The sequence below is a fragment of the Nelumbo lutea genome, chromosome 1 (assembly GCF_056320005.1).
Source record: "Nelumbo lutea isolate HS-2025 chromosome 1, American lotus-T2T, whole genome shotgun sequence".
Lineage (NCBI taxonomy): Eukaryota > Viridiplantae > Streptophyta > Magnoliopsida > Proteales > Nelumbonaceae > Nelumbo > Nelumbo lutea.
Window position 1 is genome coordinate 17,958,534 of NC_142684.1, and position 23,135 is coordinate 17,981,668.

At 39.7% G+C, this 23,135-nt stretch overlaps 1 protein-coding gene and 1 pseudogene across 11 annotated transcripts in view; both read right to left on the bottom strand.

The window, feature by feature from the left end:
- Positions 1–23,135, bottom strand: part of LOC148873770 (uncharacterized) — a 77,689-nt gene that overhangs the window by 31,019 nt on the left and 23,535 nt on the right. For all 11 annotated transcript variants that reach the window (XM_088963601.1, XM_088963606.1, XM_088963602.1 and 8 more), the window contains exon 5: positions 347–588. In XM_088963601.1, the coding sequence (XP_088819727.1) occupies positions 347–588 (242 nt within the window). The remainder of the gene's footprint in view (positions 1–346; positions 589–23,135) is intronic.
- On the bottom strand, positions 5,348–6,303 carry LOC148873771 (autophagy-related protein 3 pseudogene; annotated as a pseudogene).

Genomic DNA, 23,135 nt, shown 5'->3' on the forward strand with positions numbered 1-23,135 from the left:
CATTATATTTATAAAATTCATAAAAATTATAAATAAAAAAATAATTTTATTTAAGTTAATAAAAACGATTAGAATAAAGTTTTAATAAAAATAAAGCGTAAAAAATTAATTCCAACCAGTGCATATAAATGTATATGTTATATTAGACCACAATAATTTTGACTAGAATAAGATGATGAAGTGAAAGTAGTGCTAAATTCTTGTTGACAAGAAGCAAATAACAAACAATTAGAATATACTAAAAAAACTAGAAAACAAAAATGAACTAGCAAACTCATCTAACATCAAAGTAGAAAAAAGGAAATTGTAATAAATGCATAACTGAAACAGGGAAAAAAGGACCCACCCCCAATTGTATAATACATGAGGGATCATGTCTATGCCAGTTCTTGGATCCACCATTGAGAGAAAGCATTCCTCCATAATAGTAAGAGCCACAGCTAACTTTGAGTTGCATTCAGCCATCAGTGCAAACTTTTGTGCAGAAAGGACCTTTGGATCACCATGAATACATCGCAGAAGAGTCCAAGAAAAGCCATCCTCAATACGGTTTGGCGCACCAACACGGGAACGAAGACCAGAATAAACCTGCATCCAACAGTGAATCAAGTTCTTAAAAGTAAGTCAATTACCCGTTTTAGAATACTAGTAGTTGCAAGAGATCAATCATAATTTATAGCAGACTCTAATCATTTGAAACATTCCATTTTTTTCACTTTTGTACTATAAGAACCAATGAAAACATCAAACAAGCAAATACAATACAAAAATATGGTCATAAAAGGCTAGGCTAGGCTGGGTTGAGGGATTTGGAGATTTTATGATATTTTAACAGGATGGGAGAAAGGTTAGGCTGAGCCAAACCCAACCAGAATGTAACTTAGGGTTGAAGGAATTTAGGTTGGGCTAGGGCTAGGGTTGATAAAGGCTGGGTTGAGTTAGGGTTGGTGGTTTAGAACCTGAGTTTGGACTAGGGTTGAACTTAACCTGACCCAACCCACCCTGACCTACTCTTGTTATATAAAGGGCTCTGATCAGGTCATATTCAGGTCGGATCCAGCGACATCCAAATCCAACCCAATAATTGAAACTTCAAATCTTCATCTGATCTGAGATCTGAAATCTGAAATATTGGACATGGATCAGACATTCAGATTTAATCCAAATTCACCTTATTGTCATTGAAATCAAGAAAAATTAAGAAGCTTTAATCCAAATCCACCTTACTGTCATTGAAATCAAGAAAAATTAAAAAGTTTTAATCCAAATCCACCTTTATGTCATTGAAATATTGGACTTGGATCAGACAGATTCAGACTCCATATGGGTTATATATGTGTTTACCTCAGATCTAATTCAATTATGAGCCAGTTCTGATCATTTTCCATATGGGTTATATATGTCAAGTCTATAAAGAGTCCTTGCAATTGAAATTGATAAAAGCTAATTTGATGAATAACTCTCATGTCTTTTATGTTCTAACAGAGAGAGTTATTCTCTTTCTTCCTAATCTGTAATCACTTGCTCATTCTTTGGACAGTGAGCTGCTTACATGTTTCTTCATCTATTCTTTATCTTTATTCGCCCAATTACCAGTCTTCACTCTAGAATGCTCACCAAGAGATATAAAGGCTGTAGAAACTCTTAGCCATCCATCATCAAACTCAGTGATTGATAATCAGTTCCCTATGATTTCAAGTAAATCCTGAAGTGACTCTACATTGGTGATAAGAGCTTCCCTCTAGAAAGCTCACCAACAGATAATAAAAGGTGACTCTACAATCACCTGTCTTCACTCTAGAAAGCTGACCAGCAGATTTAAAAGCTGGAGAAACTCTTAGCCATCCATCACCAAACTCATTGATTGACAATCAGTCTCTATGATTTCAATTCTGAAGTGACTCTACATTGGTGATAATAACCTCCCTATAAATGGTTTTGGAAAATGGAAAAATAGTAATATTGATTCTTTTTCTTTTTTTTTTGTGATGAATATAATATTGATTCTTTATCCAAGTACCTGGTAAGAATTAAATTATCACTTCTCTAGGAGTGATGCTTGTATTAGAACTTTCTTTACTAAATTTCTTTTTCTCTTACAAAGCCATGAAGCCACTGGTTTATTTTCCTAGATGAACTGGGATACATGCTGAAGGTGTGATCAGGTTGTCATGGGATGGATTTCTTCAACTGTGGAAGGCCCTGGAACCTCATATTTCTCATATAAAAAGGTAGAGCCTTGGCTACTCCCATGAACCACTCGTTGAGGTAGCTCCTAAGATCAGCAAATGATTTAGCAGAGTTCTTCTTCCCCTTTGTTCGGTTATTCCTCAACATCTCTACAACGGTCCAAGGTCCTCTGCAACTACCTTTTTCTGGTTCTAATTTCTAATCTCCTCCCATCATCCAGTGTCTCTTTCGGTCCTCACTGTCTTTCTTTTTTACTCTAGTTTTATCCTCTCTCTCTCTCTCTCTCTCTCTCTCTCTCTCTCTCTCTCTCTCTCTCTCTTCTCTCTCTCACGATCCTTCTTGCTTGCTCCATTCGTGTGTTTCAGGCGAATCATACTATGTAATATGTATTCCCACGCATCTCTGACGAGATCTAAACTGTCAATCCGCCGAGTAGCCGGAACCCAACAGTTGAACTTGCATCCATTTTTCAATCAAGCAAGAGGTTCAGCTGCTGCTACAAATACTACTTCTTCTTCTTCTTCTGTACCGGCAAACTTGCTTACTAAGTCGACCAATAACAGTGATGAACAAAAGGACTTCGTTTTCATTTATCAAAAAAAAAAAAAAAAAGTACTTTGTTTTCAGTTTGTTATTGAGGTCTCCTTCAGGGATTGTTGTGGACTCGGGTCGAGGATTTTGGTTGTGGTCTTTTGCTGCTGGAAATTCGTCAGTCTCTTTAGATGGTTTTCACTAACAATGGCTTTGGAGGAAAAGCGGCACCCAAAGACTTTCCATGATGGGGGGAAAGAGAAGAACCCCAAGTTTCTTTTTGGAGTTATTTTGTTTTCTTCTAAATTTTTCCATTTTCCAACTGTTTTGTTTAATCAGTTTGGTAAATTAAGTGGGAAGTTTTGAAATCATAACAGTGATGGATTATTGAAATCAGGAGTTCAATTGTTACGCCTATACTTGAATAATGCTTCTTGAAACTGTTGGAATCCAATTTCAGATAGCATCATCACCAACCTGATGCATGTAAGTCATCAGCATTTACACAAAGAATTTCATGAATTAATGCTGAACTTTTTTAATGATCAAAATTATCCTTTTCTTTCTCTGTACAGGATGGTTTCTACCACTAATGTTAAACCAAGATCAGTTTATTTACTCCATTGGAAACTTTTATCTTACATTGTTTTCTTCATGCATGTATGTATGTGAGAAAAGGATTTAAATCATTTAGGAAAAAGGTTTTTTAATCATGTCAACTAGAGTTTTTCCCTACATGACATCCCCCATTTTCTGTCACAAGGATGAAATATGTGATGGATCTGAACAAACCATCAAATGGTGGATCAATTAGATTGGCCATGTGTTAAATCATTCAGTTCACATTGTCCTTTATTTAACAAGTTTTTATATATCGGCCAGCTAGAGAATTGATTCCAAGAAATCTGGTGATGCCAAACGTGATTTTGTTTCTAATAAACAAAAATCAGATGACTGTGCCAAGCATACCTACCGATTCTCTGGATGAAAATTCTTAGAATCCATCCTTTTCTGAAAGGATTCTAAGAATGAGAATTTTCAGAATTGATACCAAACGGGGCCTTAGCTTTCTGTTAATTGTAGTGATATTGTACCATTTCTGTTTTTTAATAAATAAATATAACCTTTTATTAATTTGGAAATATTAGCACATAAAAGCAGCCCTTGGAGAGGCACGAGCTGTGATCTCTCCACTAAAGAAGAAAGAAAAAGCAAAAGTTAAAGTTGTGCCCAATACAAAAATTCCCTAGCTGCCCCTTGCTTGGCTAGACAGTCCGCCATGGCATTTGCTGATCTCCCCACCCATTGTATTCTTAGGTCCATGTTTCTTGTCAGCACCTTAAACTTTTTAATTTCATTCCTGAAGCACCAAACTCTGGGTTCTGTAACCAGATTATTACAACCTTTGAGTCACCATTTCTGTTTTTTCCCCTACTACTGAAATTTAATGACAGGATTTTTTTTGAGCACACACACACACACACACACACACACACACACACACACACACACACATATATATATATACAGAGAGAGAGAGAGAGAGAGAGAGAGAGAGAGATTATATGTAATACATGGTACAGTTATCCTTCAACAAATTTAAATATCTTCTTGATAATCCAACTATATAGCATTGTTCACAAACAAAGAATCTTGCATGAATCTATGATTTAGGTTTATCCAATAACAAATATAATTAGTTGGGTTTCTTTCTTTTCTTTCCTTTTTTTTCATTTTCCAAATCAAAGCAGCAAGTGATTAGAAAAATAGCATCTAATTATCAATCTAAATTTCTAACTGCTAAAATAGATTTTATGTCACTTAGCAATTAACACCATATGCAAACAAAAATTTCAAAGTAAAGTGAAAGAAATAAGTTGAATTTCACCCAGAAAGAAATTACAGCTCACAATAAAAATTAATTATAGTTCAATTTTTTTCTTTTTTTCAAAACAGAGTAACAAGTAAATAATAGAATAATTTAACAAAGTATACATTGTATAGTACCACATGACCTTCTATTTTAAGAGACGACATGATCATAAAACAGAGGAAAAACATTATACAGAGTCATTAACATATCTGCTCGACAATAAGAACTTCAGAATTTTCTAAAATGTAACAAAAAAGTTTAAAAAACATATAAAAAGGACAAGACAGGACAGTACAATTAAATATGACCACATTTTACCAAGATACAACATAATAAATAAAAAAAAAAGAAAGAAAACAGAGTACATACCAAATGATGAAACTCTCAAGTACTGCTAAAGAAATACAGTTTATATATCAATAGGTTTCTGTATAAAAAATAAGGATCTTTGTACAAAAAGCTCTCACGTTTTGTAAATATCAAACACTGTAGTTTGTACTAACTACTAATATATAAAATGGGTAGAAGAGAGAAACCAAAATAAGCTCTTATTGTTTGATCATGAAGGATGATATTGATCTACAGTTATTTTTTTGAACAGCTTTAAATGAGTTTGTATCATCACCAATGCCACAAGGACTTCAGTTATATTATATATATCATCTTGTAGAGATCATATGTGCAAGAACGTTTTTTTGAGTGTGGAGTTAATTTGGAAGGGTCACACAAGATGCAGCTGCATAAGCACTTCCTCTACAGCTCTACCATCAAATCTTCCATCTCAAATCGATTGCTGGAGCTACCCATGTCAAAGTCCATTGTATAATCATATTCAATAGTAGGAATTACAGAGGCTACAAATTTCAAGAACAAGAACAAGTACTTGTCAACTTATGGTTCATCTCCTCGTGACATTAGAACATCAATGATCTTTTTCATCACAGCGCCATGCCTACATGGATGTACAGATGCATGCTTCCCTGGCAAATGAGGATGGTCTTCAACGGTCACTGTTTTGTAGGCTTGGTCTTGACTAACATCTTTAAGTACAAGCTCTGGTTCTAAGAGCATCCTTGACTCATCATATCCAGTAAGCCAAACACGTGGAGTTCGATAATACTTACCATATGTGACGCTAACATCATATGTTCGAGTCTGGAGAATATTGTCATCATCAGGTTCATGAGCCACAAGATATGTAGATTGAAGTGTTGCAGCATCTGTCTCAATAAGGTTATCAGGATCTTCATACTCTTCCATATCTGGAATATCTTCTTCCTCTTTACCACCAAAATATGAGGGGATTGAGTGAATAGTTTTGTTCTTGCTGATCTCTAAGGTCTCCATGGAAGGTAAATTTTCCTCCTCATCACACTTGGTTTCCCATGAGTTGCTAGTCAACCATCATTATCTTCATTATCAAGAAGAACTTCCCCTCCTGCAGCTTCATATTCTTCTTCCACAGATGCTGCACTTTGTAAACAAGGCACATTTCTAGTGATTAAATACTACTTATCAGGGGGTAAGTAGGACTTGCGTTTGCTCGGCTCCCCAGATTCCCAAGACCAGGTAGGGCATTTGGAGACGAGATTATCGCTGGCAAGAATGAATTCGCTGATGCTAAGAACACCTTTCTTCTTGAATGCGGAGACCGTACAAGGCCCTGTAATCCTCTCGACGGTCCCTTTGAAGGCTTCATTATTGACATACAGTTATTAGTCCTAATGTTTTTGCTCATAAAGTTAATTTTGACCTAGGGTTTCTTATTTTCTCAAATAATTTAAACTTTCCACGCTCTAAGACTTTCCAACTTATGTTTTGAAGGCCAGCTTCCATTAATCTCCTTCTCTAATACAGATTTGATAAAACACTGGTATACAACAGCTATGGGGCCTTAGCACTACAATATCTAGTTGTGGACTTTGTAGGGTGAAAGAAGATAATTTGAGTGATTAACAATGAAGAAGATGGACCAGGATCCAAGATCATGTATAAATCTCCATTTCCCATTGTCTTCCAAATCAATGCAATCATTGAACAGATTGTCTTTAGTCCCAGACCCTAAATCCTCTCCAGAATTTTTTTTTCCTGATAAGCAAGTAAAAGATGAAATGTCATTAAAAAATACGAAGAGGGTGAAGCGCCCTCGACTCATTTACAGAAGCTTCCATACATGTATACCTTTCAATCCTTCCATACACTTTGCATCAATAAAAAATGATAGAATTCCAACTGTTCAAAAACTATCTATAGGTATAAAAGAGTTCAAGACCTGCACCCATCGCACAAGACAAGAGACCATTCAAGATCTACAGGACAAGTTTACCCTTTTTCTTTTTTGATTGGAAATGGTAACTTTCATTCAATTAGTAATAAGTACAAATATTAACACCCGGAGATAGGGTGCTGATCCCTCAAAGTATCTCAGAATTACATCGAAGCCCTAAACAATTCCTCCCCAGTAACCCCTTGCATTGCTAGAGTATCAGCCAGTCCATTTGCTAATCTTCTAATCCACTTAAGAAGTACCTCAACCACTCTTGCTAGGCACCTGATTTCTCTTACAACCTGTCTAAGGGTCCAGATTCCCAAGCTGTTTCTTTGCATCCAACCTATTAACAACTTGGAGTCGCCCTCCACCTCAATTTGCTGTAGACCCATCTCTTTAGCCAATCTCAAACCTTGGCATAGGGCCAATGCTTCAGCTCTTCGTGAATCACCTACCCCTATTGGTCCTGAAAAAGGAGCCAAAATTGTTCCTTCTCCATCTCTTAACACACCCCCAATACCAAATGGACCCGGATTTCCTTGAAGCTTCCATCAAAATTCAGTTTAATCCTTTGTTATTCTGAAGGTGTCCAACTTTCTTGCATAGCAGGTTTTGAGGGTGAAGAGCCAGCAACTGCACTCCAGCCTCTAATTATATCAACAACTGAAAAATCCTTGAATAATTCAAGTGTTTTCAACCAATGTGCAACCTTGATGGTGATGCATTCAATAACTTCCTCTTTTGATTTTTGTTGCCCTTGAAAAATTCTGTTGTTTCTCTTCCCGAACTGACCAAAAAATGGTTGCTCTTGTAGTTCTCCTCATTATTCTTCCCCTCTTCTTCGGCTGTCTAAAGAAGCTCGAGTCAAAAAGGCCCACCACACCTGGGGGAGGTAATGATCCAAAAACATTGTCTTTAATAGAGAAAAAATTGCCAACAGCCCCATTTTGGTTTCCCTCAGTCCTCTTCTCAGCCCCAAGTCCCAAGAGTTATTGTTAACATAGATAGAGGAAATGACTTTGAACATGTTTAAAGAAAGGGAGTAAATATTCAAGATTCTATCCTTAAGAGAGGTGTCCCCAAGCCAAACATCCTCCCAAGATAAAATACCAGAAATAGCTTTCCAAGGAGAGTGTCGCCCTGGGATCAAGACTAGCATCCCATCCATTTGCTACCAATCCATAGAAGCTAACTATCACCTTGTACCACAAAATATCCTGCCCCGAAGGTAGTCCCCATAGCTATTTTACCAACAATGCTATGTTTCTTAGTTTTATATTTCCAATGCATAAACCCCCTTGATCTCGGATTCTAGAAACCATCTCCCACTTCACTAAATGATCCTTTTTTGAATCTCTTGGTTCCCAAAAAAAGTATCATGTGATCATTTCTAGCTGATTGACAACCTTAACAAGTATTGTGAAGGTAGATAAGAAGAACACCATAAAGTTTGTTAGTGTGTACTTGATTTAAAGTGATTAAAGTGTATATTTGAGAAGTGATTTTTGTTGTCAAAATCAGTATAAACAAGAAGACTTCGAAGCCCCCATCCAACCATCAATTAATGATTTTCACTGGCTTACTCACTAATGCCACCATGGAGATAGTGTACTTTTAGAGAAAATCAGAAAATTATCAAGCTACTGATGACTTAGCCAATAGGGTTTGTAAACCAGTGTGTCAGCCTCGGACCAGAAAAACCAATTTGGCCACTGTCATAGGTTGAGTGGTTCAACTATACAATTTAGTTGCCTGACTCACTCATATAAAAAAAATGAAAAAAAAAAAAATAAAAAGTAAATGGTTCAGTTGAAAAACAGCCCACTTGATGTATGGAACTGTTTGATATTAGATGCAAACCAGAAAATGAACAAACAAGAGAGGAAGAGAAGAGAGAGCTGGCGGCAATGAGTGTTAGAGAGTAAGAGGTTCGAACATAACACCTCTCTAACACTCTAAACATCTTATTAATAAGTTAATCTTTGACAAATTACAAAGAGGCCCTTGAGTGAGCAGGAAAATACAAAAAACAGAATATTACAGAGTATGAGCCCAGAATAAGGCCCACAACAGAGAGAAACATAACATAACATGAAATGACAGTCTATGGGCCATTCGGCCCATCTTCTCTACACTCCCCCTCAAGCTGAGCATAGATGTTAATCATGCCCAGCTTGCCAGTGTCATGTTGAAGCCTTGCCTTGGAAATGCCCTTGGTGAGAAAATCTGCCAGTTGTCCTTCAGAAGTAATGAATGGAAGACACACTTCACCGGAGGAGACTCTTTCACGAATAAAGTGTCTATCAACCTCAATATGTTTGGTTCTATCATGTTGTACCGGGTTGTGAGCAATGTTGATGGCAGCCTGATTATCACAGTACAACATCATGGGTTTGTCATGATCTACCCCAAGTTCTTCCATTAAGGACCTTAGCCACAATAATTCCGAGACTCCATGTGCCATGGATCTATATTCTGCTTCTGCGGAGGATCGAGCCACAACTGTTTGTTTCTTACTCCTCCAAGAGACAACATTACCAGCCACCAGACTGCAATACCCTGAAGTAGATCTTCTATCATCAATATTTCCAGCCCAATCAGCATCAGTATAGGCTTCAAGTTTCAGATGACCATGTTTGGCAAATAGAATTCCTTTTCCTGGAGAGCCTTTCAGATAGCACAAAATCCGTTCTGCTGCTGCCATATGGGTATCTCTAGGAGCATGCATGAACTGGCTAATGCAACTGACAGCATATGCGATATCTGGCCTAGTCATGCACAGGTACAAAAGCTTCCCAAGAAGTCTCTGAAAGACCCCTTTTTCTTCCAACAAAGTTCCATCCGAAGCTGAAAGTTTGTGACTCATATCAATAGGAGTTGCAGCTGGTCTTGCACCCAATTTTCCAGTTTCAGACAACAAACCAATGACATATTTCCTCTGGGAAATAAGAATCCCATCCCTGGATCTGGCAACTTCTATGCCAAGGAAATATCTCAACTCCCCCAGATCCTTAATCTAAAATTCTGTACGGAAGAAAGACTTAAGGCCCAGAATGCCAGAGGCATCATCACCAGTCACTATAATGTCATCAACATACACAATGAGATACACTGCTAGAGACCCACTTTTCTTCACAAAAAGAGTATGATCTGACTGTGTCTGAACATAACCGAATTTAACAAGTGCAGCTCTAAATCTCTCAAACCAGGCTCTAGGAGATTGTTTGAGGCCATAAAGAGATTTCTTCAGTTTACATACCTTTCCTTGCATATCTTTCCCATACATTCCTGGAGGAAGACACATGTAGACCTCCTCATGTAAGTCACCATTCAGAAATGCATTCTTTACATCTAACTGATAGAGAGGCCAATCAAAGTAAGATGCCAGAGATAAAAGAACCCTCACAGATGTCATCTTAGCAACAGGGGCAAAAGTCTCCAGATAGTCAATCCCATATGTCTGTGTGTAGCCCTTTGCAACAAGTCTGGCCTTGTACCTCTCAATAGTCCCATCTGCCCTGTATTTAATGGTAAAAACCCACTTGCATCCAACTGGATCCTTCCCTTCAGGCAAATCCACCACCTCCCAAGTACCATTTTCATGTAGAGCATCCATTTCAGCCTGCATGGCATCTCTCCATTCTGGAATCCCAAGAGCTTCTGATACAGACCTAGGAATGGGGTTAGAAGCAACTGAAGAGAGGTAGGCACAATATGAAGGGGAAAGTAGGTCATAAGAAAGGTGTTTGGAAATGCAGTGTGCAGTACACTACCGCTTTCCTTTCCTAACAGCAATGGGGACATCAAGATCTGGGAAGGGGGATTCCAAGGGAGCTGAAGCAATACCTGTTATCTCATCTATGATTGGGAGGGTATGAGCATCATCTGTTGTAAGGGAAACCACTTGCTTATTCCTGGATCTCTGCCTTTGATACACTTTGGGATTATGGGTAGGATGAGGAGGTAAAGAAATAGGAGCACTAGGACAAGAGGAATGAAGTGGCTGATCCTCCTTTGATTCATTTTGTGAGGATACAGATTTGTCAAGAGACTGAACTGGGACAGGAAGGGGAAGAGCAAAAACTTGTGACAGACTCTCCCCCTGTTGACAATGTCCTTCTTGAGAGGAACCATAAAAAGGAGAAAGTTCATCAAAGGTAACATCCATAGAGACATGTCTGGTGCCAGTCTTTGGATCAAAACAACAATAACCCTTTTGTGTGGGGGAGTAACCGAGGAAGATGCATTTGTGGGCTTTTGGTTCAAACTTGTGTCTCTGCACACTTGGAATGTGAACATAACAGGTACAACCAAACACACGAAGAGGAATTGGGAAGAGATCCTTATCTGGATGAAGAAGACTGAAGGGGGATTTAAACCCTAAAACCCTGGATGGCATACGATTTATGAGATAGGTAGCAGTAAGTACAGCATCACCCCAAAATCTTGTGGGAACATGTGAGGCAAATAAAAGGCTCCTTGCAACTTCAACAATATGTCTATTTTTTCTCTCAGCAACTCCATTTTGTTCAGGGGTTCTAACACAGGAGCTTTGGTGAATAACCCCCAAGTCAGAGAGATACAAGGATAAGCTCTTCTCAAAATACTCTTTTGCATTGTCAGATCTGAAAACCTTAATTCTGATACCAAATTGAGTCAAAACAAGCTCATGAAATTGCCTCACAAGTCTCGGGATTTCATTAAGTATATCCAAGTGAATCTAGAAAAGTCATCAATGAACAGGATAAAGTATTTGTAGCCCCCCATAGAGGATAAGTGGTAAGGCCCCCACATATCAGAGTGTACAATATGAAAAAGAAAAGAGGATCTTTTATTGCTCACAAGGTAATTTTTTCTACAATGCTTTGACAACTGACATGACTCACAATTGAGACTGGACACACTGACTCCCTTAAACATTTTGGGAAGCAAATGACTTAAAGCAGAAAAAGGTAAATGACCCAACCGACAATGACTCAACATAATTTGACTGACTGACTCTGAAGAAGTAGAACCAAAAGCAGCATTCTTGGGATGATCAAAGCATTGGCCAGGGGTGTCGAGCAAGTATATTCCATTCGCTTCATGGCCACTCCCAATCACCTTCCGAGACTTCAGGTCCTGAAACACACAGTGAGAAGGGAAAAAGGTTACACAACAATTCAATGACTTGGTCAAGCTACTTACAGATAACAAGTTGGTATTTAACTTAGGTACATGAAGAGTGGAAGATAAAAGTAAAGAGTCTGTAGGCTTGACAGTTCCCTTGCCAGAAATGGGGGCAAGAGAACCATCAGCTAAGGTGATTTTGTCACGACCAGGAAGCAAATCATATGACACAAACAAAGTGGAAAGGTTGGTCATGTGATCAGAAGCACCTGAGTCAATGATCCAAGGGGTCTTGGGATTACCTGAGGTAGATGCATGGTTAGCAGAAGCCCTTATACCTGAGTGAGCAAATGCAGAGGTGGCTGGACTTCCAGAAGGGTTGGATGATGAAGTTACACCTTCAAGCTGGCTGATCATCCTTCCAAACTTCTCATAATCAGCTTTCATGGCTGCCAATTGTGCACTTGCAGACTCAAACTCTGTATCTGTACTTGTGGCTGTATGTGCACTTCCTGTCTTTCTACTGTCATTCTTCTTCTGGAATCGGATAGGGACAAGACTGGGATGCAATTTCCAGCACTTGTCCTTAGTGTGTTTCGGCTTCTTGCAATATTCACACACCACCTCCTTCTTTCCTGTGCCACTGGGGGCTTCTGGAACCCCTTTGGGTTTGATTCCCATATTTGCAAAATGATCATTGATACTGACCCCTTGAACCTGCACTTGCCTCCTGCTTTCTTCACTGCTGACCAAAGCATATGCTTGAGACAATGAAACATCTTCCTTGGACAAGATGTTTTGCTTTGTAATGTCATATTCAGAATTCAGCCCTGTCAAGAACTCAAAGACCCTATTCCTTTCAACCAATTTCCTATATGTTTCAGCATCCTTAGGGGTATCCCATGTCACGGCCTCTATCAAATCAATCTCTTGCCATATAGATTTTAGGGCTGAGAAGTATGCTGCAAGTGACTTCTCCCCCTGTCTTAGATTCTTCACATCACTTCTCAGTTTGTAAGCTCTGGCAACATTCAACTTCTGGGAGTAAGTTTCTGCAACACTATCCCAGATTTCTTTAGCCGAGTTCATCCACAGATAATGCTGACTAATATGTGGCTGCATTGAGTTCACAAGCCACCCAATCACTGTGTAGTTTTCTTGTACCCATCTCTCATAAGATGGATCATCCTCTGGAGGAGCTTTCTTGCTCCTAGAAATAAAACCCCATTTTCCTTTGCTACAAATGTGGATTTTCACTGATTGTGACCAAGCCAAGTAGTTGGTCCCATCAAGCTTAACTGTAGTTACAGCCAGCATAGAATCAGTTGGGGTTCCCAAAATCTGTCCATATTCAACAGCATTCTTGTTTTCAAGGCTTGAGAAATCCATCATATAAAGGCTCCAATTAGGATTTTTAATAGGTTTCTCACGGTACTGGGGTCTTGATGAGTTTAGTTTGAGCTGAATAGGCAACAACAACTAGCTCACAGAATCAGTTCAGACTTGATAACTGTGACAGTCCAGTTCGGTGGTAGTTTTTCTTTACTGTTTCACCCTTTAAAGGACACCCAACAAACCTCCAATCACAAGGTATTTCAGGTTCTCAACAGCCGTTGTCCCAAAGAGAAGAAAACAGGGCCACAGTCCTTAAGAGACCTTTCGTCGAACACTCAGTGTGCAGTAGTTAACAGCCTACTGTTAACTAGAAGAAACCACTTCAAGGTGTTCAGTATAGGTCCAAGAAGAGGCTGGGATGAAGATGAGACTAGTGCCACTTAGTTTTAGATCAGTTTCAGCAGCTCGGCAGTCCAATAATCAGCCGAATAGCACTTCCAAAACAACCCAGAAAAACAGTCCAGCAACAGTGGGCCGAATGTATGTGGGCTTTGAATGCTTTAATAGTCCTCCCAAACAACAAAAAATAACTCAGCAAAGGACTGAGAAAAGACTTATAGCAAGAGAGTCTCTGGTTTGAACTATAAACCAGGCCGAACACTTGTTCTCTGAGATAACTTCAAAAGTCATTTTCTCTGATTTCAAATCAGGCCAAACAACTTGCTCTCTGATTCTTCCTGGTCACCGAACCCTTCTCCAAGTGTATAGAAACTTGGGCACCCTCCAATGACCTCCAAGAACCAGGCGGATGACTGTAAACTTTCAGCCCTAGAACCTCCTCATGTAGTTGGCTGAACTAGAACCACATGAGGGACACGCCAAGCAATGGCCTGCTCTGATACCAAGTTGAAAAACAGCCCACTTGATGTATGGAACTGTTTGAGATTAGATGCAAACCAGAAAATGAACAAACAAGAGAGGAAGAGAAGAGAGAGTTGGCGGCAATGAGTGTTAGAGAGTAAGAGGTTCGAACATAACCCCTCTCTAACACTCTAAACATCTTATTAATAAGTTAATCTTTGACAAATTACAGAGAGGCCCTTGAGTGAGCAGGAAAATACAAAAAGCAGAATATTACAGAGTATGGGCCCAGAATAAGGCCCACAACAGAGAGAAACATAACATAACATGAAATGACAGTCTATGGGCCATTCGGCCCATCTTCTCTACAGGTTCCAGATTATCTTTACATCAAAATAAGCATAAAACAACATATACTGTATATTATCTCTGTTGAGCAAGAGCAAGAGAAGACACGAGAGGAGAGGAGAGCCGAGAGGACTGAAAGCCCCTTCAGAACTTAGAGGGCGAAAGAATGATATATTATTATTTATACTAATACAGTCGAACAATATAAACATAGGAGAAATTACAACAGTACCCTTATGGTACTAAACCTGAATAGATAAACAACTGACAACACTCCCCCTCAAGTTGGAGCATAGATATCAATCATGCCCAACTTGTCACAAAGATCATGATGTTTGGAAAGGTTTAAACCCTTTGTAAAGATGTCTGCAAGCTGGTTCTCAAAAGTGACATAGGGGGTACACACTTCGCCTGTGATAACTTTCTCTCTGATAAAATGCTTGTCAACTTCGATGTGCTTTGTTCCATCATGTAACACCGGATTGGCAGCAATGCTTATAGCTGCTTTGTTATCACAAAATAGAGTTATAGGTTTGGTCACTGGGAAACCCAACTCCCCCAACAAATTCTTTATCCACATGCCTTCAGCAACCCCGTGGGCCATAACACGATATTCAGCTTCAACACTGGATCTAGCTACCACATTTTGCTTTTTACTCCTCCATGTAACAAGGTTCCCTCCTATAAAGGTGCAGTAGCCACTGGTAGACTTTCTGTCACTTTGGGATCCAGCCCAATCTGCATCTGTATAAACTTCAACTTTCAAATGTCCGTGCTTTTGAAACAACAAACCAGTACCCGGATACTTCTTCAGATATCGGAGGATTCTCTCTGCTGCTTCAAGATGAGAAGACCTAGGAGCATGCATGAATTAACTGAGAACATCAACAGCATATGCAATGTCTGGGCGAGTCATAGAAAGGTAATAACAATCTCCCTACAAGCCTCTAAAACTGTTTCACATCCTTGAGTGATTCACCACAGTTGTCACCTAATTTATGGTTGGGGTCAATGGGAGAGTCAACTGGCTTCACCCCCATCTTTCCAGTGTCCTGAAGTTAATCTAGGACATATTTCCTTTGAGAAATGAAGATACCCTTCTTTGACCGGGCAACTTCAATTCCAAGGAAGTATCCGGCAGGTCCTAGATCCTTCACTTCAAACTAAGTGGCAAGAAAAATTTTCAATTTCTGAATTTCATCCTCCCAATCACCAGTAACAATTATGTCATCGACATATACAATTAGAGCAGCAATTTTACCTTCTCCTTTTTTCACGAACAGTGTGTGATCTAATTGACATTGCCTGTATCCTATCTGCTGAACTGCCACATGGAATCTACTGAACCAAGCTCTTGGTGATTGTTTCAGCCCGTATAAGGACTTCTTCAACTTGCACACTTTCTATTCATTGCCTTGGGCTAGAAACCCAGGAGGTTGAATCATGTACACTTCCTCTTCAAGGTCACCATTCAAGAATGCATTCTTGATGTCCATCTGGTGTAAAACCCAATCCAAATTGGCCGCAAGAGAGAAAAGGACTCTAATGGAATTCATCTTGGCAACGGGGGCAAACGTTTCTGCATAATCGACTCCATACACTTGAATAAATCCCTTTGCCACTAAGCGAGCTTTATACCTTTCCACTGTTCCATCAGCCTTATGCTTGACTGTGAACACCCATTTACATCCAACTGGAACCTTTCCCTTAGGAAGATCAACAAGTTCTCATGTGCCATTTTTGTGAAGGGCAGTAACTTCTTCCCTCATGGCATTTGTCCATTCAGGAACTGAAAGAGCTTCTGCCACATTCTTAGGGATAGGGACACTGTCAATAGAGGTAAGGAAGGCACGGAATGAGGATGAAATGTTCTCATAGGAGACAAAGTTGGATTTGTACTTGAGTGAGTATGATCCTCCCTCGAGGAGTCAGGTGACACTGGAGGTACAGCTTCCGGATTCTCTATAGCTCTTGGATTTGGTTGGCCTTTGCGACGACGAGAAAAAACACGAAAAGGTGGAGGGTCAAGGAGAGAGGGAAGCTAAACCAGTTTCTCCTCATGTCTACACTCCCCCTGAGGAGAAACAGGATGGAAAGGCTCATCTTCAAAGAAAAAAACATCCATGGAGACATAGAATTTACGAGAAGCAGGATCAAAAACACGGTATCCCTTTTGAGTGAAGGAGTAACCAAGAAATATGCAAGGTATAGCACGAGAGTCCAATTTCCCACGGGTGGGAGACAGATTTTGGACAAAACACCGGCAACCAAAGACACGAGGAGGAATAGAAAGAATGAGAGCCTTAGGAAAGAGAAGTTGATGTGGGGCTTTGTACTCTAACCGACGAGAGGGCATACGGTTTATAAGGTAAGTGGAACAAAGAACAGCTTCAAGCCAAAACCGTTTGGGAACATTCATATGAAGTAGTAAACATCGAGCCACTTCAAGGAGATGCCGGTTCTTCCGTTCGGCCACACCATTTTGTTGTGGTGTGCGGGCACAAGAGCTACGATGAAGGGAACCATGCGAAGCAAAAAATTCCGTGAGGTCACTATGAAAAAATTCTTTTGCATTATCTGATTGGAAAATTTGGATTTCAATTTGAAATTGAGTGAAGACCATCCGCTAGAAATCTTGAATGATTTTTGGTACTTCTTCCTTGGTTCGCATCGGGTATACCCACGTAAATCTAGAATAATCATCAATGAGGGTAATGAAATACTCTCAGATGGTAAAATAATAGGGCCCCACACATCAGAATGAACAATGTGAAATGGAGATTCAGATTTACTATTTCTTTGAAAAAAATGAGTTCTACAATGGTTACTCAACTGACATGTTTGACAAGAAAAATCAGAAATAGACATTGACTTAAACAGTTCTGGGATTACAACTTTCAAAGACTCAAAAGACAAATGACCAAGACGACAATGCCATAAATAGACTTTTTTCTTACAGGACTGACTCATAGACTCTGTAACATGAAGACCAGCCTTATTCTCCAGCATGTAAAGTCCATCAGCCATACGACCCCTACCAATCGTCCTCCCCGAGGCCAGATCCTGAATCACACAATGATAAGGGAAAAAAGTCACTGAGCAATTCAAGGAATTAGTAACACTACTAACAGAGAACAAATTAATGGGAAATTTTGGAACATGAAGAACATCAGAAAGGGTAAGGCCAAGAGGAAGAGAGAGAGTTCCTTGACCAGCTATGGAAGAGTATGATCCATCGGCTAGTCTCACCTTGTCTCTTCCAGAAAGAGGATGATAGGTTTGAAAGTAAGAGGACGTACCAGTCATATGTTTTGATGCTCCAGAATCAATGATCCATGGAGAGTCACGAGTGTGAGAAGCAACATGGAAAGCAGTGGCAGGGTTACCTGACGTAGATGCAAATGAGGTTGAGGGAGGAGTATCCATCTGATGAATTGCTCTACCATAGAGCTCTAAATGGTCACGGAAGGAATTCATAATGTCCTCCCTCGGGTCAGGTCCAGTGACATGTGTCTGAGTCACAATAGAAATGGGGGGTTGATGCTCCCGAGTAGCCATGTTGGCCATGTGATGTTTCTTTGTATTTTGCTGTCTGTACTTCTTATTCACCTCTAAACCTTGCTTCTTAGTCAGATCTTGAGCCCATTTTGGTTTCCCATGAAGATTCCAACAGGTATCTTTGGTGTGTCAGGGTTTCTGGCAATGAGTGCACCACAATTTTTCCTTATCTTCTGTTTTTTTCTGGAGATCTCCTTTCCGGGAAGAAGATCCCACACCAGTAGATACACCCCCTTTTGCAACTAACACAACAGCATCCCCACCAGGGCTGTTCATCAAATTTCTCCCGCTTTCTTCAGATTGTACAAGAGCATAGACTTCCTGAACAGAAGGGAGATCCTTAGAGTTGAGAATCTGAACTCTGATAGATTCATACATAGGATTTAGACCATGTAAGAATGCAAACACCCTTTGCTGGGAGACAAGCTGTTTGTACTTCTTAGCATCCTCATCACAATTCCAATCCACACTCTGGTAGTGATCCAACTCCTTCCAGGCAGATGTTAAGTCAGAGTAATAGACCGATAAACACCTCTCCCCCTGTCTACAAGTAGAAGATGTTGCCTGCAGTTGATAAATTTTGGCATAATGTCGCAATTCTGAATATGTAGACTTTGCTTGTTCCCAGATTTCATTCGCAGTTTCAGCCCACATGAAATTCTTCCTGATTTGAGGTTGCATGGAAACCAAGAGCCAGAACATAACAATATTGTTCTCCTGATTCCATCTATCATATTCAGTACTCCCGGAGGATGGTTCTTTTATCCTCCCATTAATATAGCCTATCTTCCCCCTTGCAGTGATGTATAACTTGATCCCTCTTGACCACTCTAGGTAATTTAAACCATCAAGAGGGACAATAGCCATAGGAAAGGATAGGTCACCCCCACCCATTCCATTCAGCATTGAGGAAACTCCAGATGTGGCTGAATCTTCACTACTCATGATTTCTGGTTTAAGAAAAAAAAACAGCAATCAAAGGGATACTTCCGTACAAGGCTATTATAGAAACAGGTCCTTCTGACCTACGGCTTCACTGGGAGCAAAGACTAAACACTGTTGTTGCAGTACTGGAACAGGTCTGTATAACCTACGGTCTTGTAGGAATCCAAAAAACAACACTGCAGTTGCAGTACATAACCAGGTCTGTATGACCTACAATTGTACAGAGGTCATATGACCCCCCCAACCGAATGGAAAATACAAGGTGAAGTTCACCACACCCCTAATCGGCAGACCTGGTAGCCGAATAGTCAATGACTGAGATCAATACAATATCTGCTTTAGGGCATCAACAGTCCATCGAAGGGGTAAAGAAATACAAAAAAAATTGTCGAATACAGCTGCTTTGTTAAAGAAATACAGTCCATCAATCGACTGAACAGTCAATCAATAAACAGAAAATCCGTAGGGCAGCCGAACAGTAAATGAACAGTACCTCTTTTAACTTCAGATGATAGCCTCTCTGTAAACCAGAACTCCCTCTACGAACCTCAGATGATAGCCTCTCTATAGTCGAACAGACAATGAATACAACTTCTGGGCTGGAAGATGAAAAGTCTCTATAACTTCTGGGTCGAACTGAATACAACTGAATACAACTGATTAGCAGTTCGATGGATACAGCTCTGGGAGATGAAGAGACTATCTACTCGACATTGAACAACAGGTTTGCTTGACACCACCCTTCAGGCCTGGACGACTTGCTCTGATACCATGTTGAGCAAGAGACGAGAGGAGAGAAGAGAGGGAGAGAGGAGAGGAGAGCCGAGAGGACTGAAAGCCCCTTCAGAACTTAGAGGGCGAAAGAATGATATATTATTATTTATACTAGTATAGTCGAACAATATAAACAGAGGAGAAATTACAAAAGTACCCTTATGGTACTAAACCTGAATACATAAACAACTGACAACAATCTCCAAGAGAGCAACATAAGAACTCATAATACAGCCCAATACAATTGATCCCTTCCCACCCCCTGCTTTGCCAAAGCATCTGTTCTTTTTACCTACTGAAATTGTATGTCCATCCCCCTAGTTGGCCATTTGATTTCCCTTCTTTCATTAGCAAACTTCCAAAGCCCACTTCCCTTCCGTAACCAACTTAACACCAACTTTGAGTTCCTTTCAATAATTAACTTCTGTATTTTCAGTTCCTTGCTCTAATACCTTCCAGTACAACATAGATCTCGGCTTTAAGAGAGTCCCCAACCCCAATGAAGCCTGAATACATTGCCATCACCTTCCCATCCTCATCTCTGAAGACACCTCCTACACCTGAAGGGCATGGGTTACCTTCACTACTCCCATCAAAAATTAGCTTTATAAAACCATTGCTAGGTGATGACCACATAGGAGAATCAGAAAACCGAGCTGGAGCAGAGTTGGCCACTTCCACCCAATTGTTCAGTAACATACCTGTAAAAACATCATCAAACAGCTGCACAGATTTTAGCCACTACACCACCCTAACTGTTATAACCTCAATAACACCTTCTTTACTTCTTTCCTTTTCTGAAAAAATTCTAGAATTCCTTTCCTCCCATAGATTCCAGCAAGTAGCAACCCTCACACATCTCCACATAATCCTTCCCCTTATCTTTGGCCATCCAAGGAAGGAGGAGCTAAACAAGCTTTGGATGTTTGACGGGAAAGAAATTAATAAGTGGTAAGAGCTTTCACCATTAGCCTTACAAAGGATGCACCAACTCGGAAACAAGCACCAATAAGGCCTTTTCCTTGGAGTAAGTCACAAGTGTTACATCTTTCTAAGAAGGCTTCCCAACAGAAATCTCCAATCCTTGGAGGAATCAGCTCACCCCAAACTTCCTTTACTGGGAAATTTTGTGCAAGATTACTGGTAGAATGCAAGAATGACTTGAAAAATGAAGCACAAGTGAATATCCCAGAGGGAGCTAGAGTCCACAGTCTCTTATCCCTCTCAGAGGGATTCAACACCACCCCATTTAAGATTTGAATCAAATTCATTACATTTTCAGCTTCCGAATCCCTTAAGCCTCTCCTAAACCACAGATCCCAATCAAACCCAAAGTTCAACTCAGAAGGAACCAAAAAACTAGACACAACCTTGCCTTTGTACCGGGAGAGTGAGAATAGGTAAGGAAATTAGTCTTTCAAAGGTAATTCACACACCCAAATGTGCCCCCCAAAAAATTTACCCGATTCCCAGAATAGAGGTCATACCTGATGTGTTGCAAAAAAGAAGTAGAATGGCATGTATGGATTTCCAAGGAGATGATCCAATTGACCTTGCCAAAGACCATGTATCCCAGCCATCCTTTGCCTGACCATGAATACTCAAAATTACTCTAGTCCACAACTTCCCCCTCTCACCTTCCAACCTCCACAACCATTTACCTAACAAAGCTTCATTTTTCTTTTGAACATTGCCTAATTCTAACCCTCCATCAGCCCTACTTTTAGAGACCAATTCCCAATTTACCCTATCCTCCTTTTCCTCCCCTGGTTCCCACAAGAAGTCTCTCATCAACTTTTCCAATATTCTACAAATCTTTGCTGTGATTCTAAAAACTGATAAGCAATACACAAGCAGACTTGCCAATGTAGACTTAATCAATTGATTCTGCCACCCAGAGATAAGTAATTCTTCTTCCAAGAGGCTAACTTCTTCTAAAATCTATCAATTACAAGGCTCCAAAAGCTCTCTTTCTTCGGGTTATCCCCTAGGAGCATCCCCAAATAATGCATAGGCCATTGAGCTACCACACACCCTAAAGCTTCAGCCCTTTCCCTTATAGCTCTCTCTTTCATATTAACCCCCACCACACAACTCTTATCAAAATTTACCTTCATATTTGACATCTGTTCAAATACTTGAACCATCAGCTTCAAATTTCTGGTCCATCTCACATCCTCCCCCTCACAAAACAAGATAGTATCATCAGCAAACTGTAAGTGGGTAATAGGTATACTATCTTTTCCAACCCTCCATCCCCTCACAAGACTTCTCGAATTTGTTCTCTCAACTAACCTCCCCAACACTTCTGCAATCAAGGTGAAAAGGAAAGGGGAGAGAGAGAGAGAGAGAGAGAGGGTTCCCCTATCTAATTCCCCTAATATTTGGAAAGTGATCCACTACAGTTCCACTCACCATGATAGAATAATGACAAGTCTCAATACAACCCAGTATCCATTTGCACAATTTCTTCCCGAAACCAAAACAATCCAACACTTGCATCAAAAAAGACCAATCAACCATGTCATAAGCCTTCTCTAGGTCCAACTTGCACACAATCCCTTTCTTCCTTGTTCTCTTCAGATCCTCCACACGCTCATTGGCAATTAAAATTTGATCCACAATCAGTCTATTTCCCACAAAAGCTTCTTGGTTATGTGAAATTAGATCTGGAAGCATCTCTCTAATTCTTCTAGACAGAACCTTAGCAATTATCTTATACAAGCTATTAACCAAACTAATGGGTCTAAAGTCTCTCGGTTGACTTGCTCACATTTTCTTTGGGACTAAAGCTAAAAAGGTTGAGTTCAGTCCCAGATTCATCATCCCTCCTGGAAAAATGGTGCAGATGTACTTTATAACACCCACTAGCATATGTACTTGGGGTAACTTTGACAATTGACCATGTCAACATTCCTAAGAAGTGGGCATCCAGAATACAGCTTTGGCTGCCAGTACCCAGTCCAAACTGTCCAAACATTCAGTCTGATCCAAGCCTAAGAACATGACCCCAACTTTGCATCCAAAATAGAACTACATAATAACTTCAAAGTTCCAGTAACAGGATTGATTTTTTTATTAGCAATAACTAGATTGACTTTCCCAGGACGTTACTGTACCAGTTTAACATTAACATAAATAAATTGTTGTCTTAACTAAAAAATACACACCCATGTTTCAGGTAATATTCAAGTTTAGCATTACAAATGTCAGAATATATCATGAATATCTTCTCTAGGTAAACTAGGTGCTCACTTGTTTAACCAAATCTGAACAAATAATAATAATAATAACAACAACAACAACAACAACAACAACAATAACAATAATAATAATAAACAC